Genomic DNA, 739 nt, shown 5'->3' with positions numbered 1-739 from the left:
TATATATATATATACATATACATACATACATGTGTCTGATTAATATTAAAAAGAGTAATACAAATGTAACTTTGGATGTTACCTTTGATGACTTTGCAAACATTGGCTAATAGCATCAGAATTTGAACTCGGTTTTTGGGCAGTTGTTTCAGCCGACGTTGCAAGCTTTGACGTACTTGGTTCATTAATAGTGGATGGCACATTTGTGCGGCTACTGTAAATATAATTCTTTTTTATTAAGAATTTTTAATTTCAATTTTACTAAAAAAAAAGTAATACTAATGTTTCTGAAAACCTTTGCGTAGTATCACTTTCTTGAGAATTCGTTGGTGTAAGAACGGTTTTTGGATCCGGTGCTTTATTACGTGACGTCCTCACGTTCTGCATTATACTGTAAATATAATATTGTTTTTTAAATAAAAATTTTAACTTTTAATTTTACTAGAAAAAAGTAATTATAACGCTAACTGTTTTAAGAAGACTTACGTGTAAAGCGTTCGTCTTGCTTGAGTTATTAAGTATAATGTATTTAAAACAGAACGAGACATATCTAACGCTAATTTTTTTAAATCTTGTATCTGTTGTGAGACCCCTTTCATGATAAAATGCTGACTGTAATTAGAATAAACTATAATAGTTAATATTTACTTGTTTACATCATACTTGTACACGATTTTTTAATAATTTGTTATAATATAGGTATAAAAGCTTGTTTTATATTTACTTTAATATGACTCTT

General features: G+C 27.7%; 1 protein-coding gene across 1 annotated transcript; it reads right to left on the bottom strand.

Moving 5' to 3' along the window:
• Nucleotides 1-82: 82 nt before the first annotated feature.
• Nucleotides 83-733, bottom strand: LOC105461379 (the record flags this gene model as incomplete). Its single annotated transcript, XM_011707874.1, has 4 exons — nucleotides 725-733; nucleotides 487-612; nucleotides 296-391; nucleotides 83-214 (listed from the first exon to the last, which is right to left on the bottom strand). Coding segments are annotated over exons 2-4 (341 nt in total), but the record flags the coding sequence as incomplete, so codon positions are not given.
• Between the last annotated feature and the right edge of the window lie 6 nt (nucleotides 734-739).

This window comes from Wasmannia auropunctata, unplaced genomic scaffold, assembly GCF_000956235.1.
Source record: "Wasmannia auropunctata unplaced genomic scaffold, wasmannia.A_1.0 LD290529.1, whole genome shotgun sequence".
Lineage (NCBI taxonomy): Eukaryota > Metazoa > Arthropoda > Insecta > Hymenoptera > Formicidae > Wasmannia > Wasmannia auropunctata.
The sequence above is the reverse complement of the archived record's forward strand: the minus strand, read 5'-3'. Positions and strand labels throughout refer to the sequence as shown.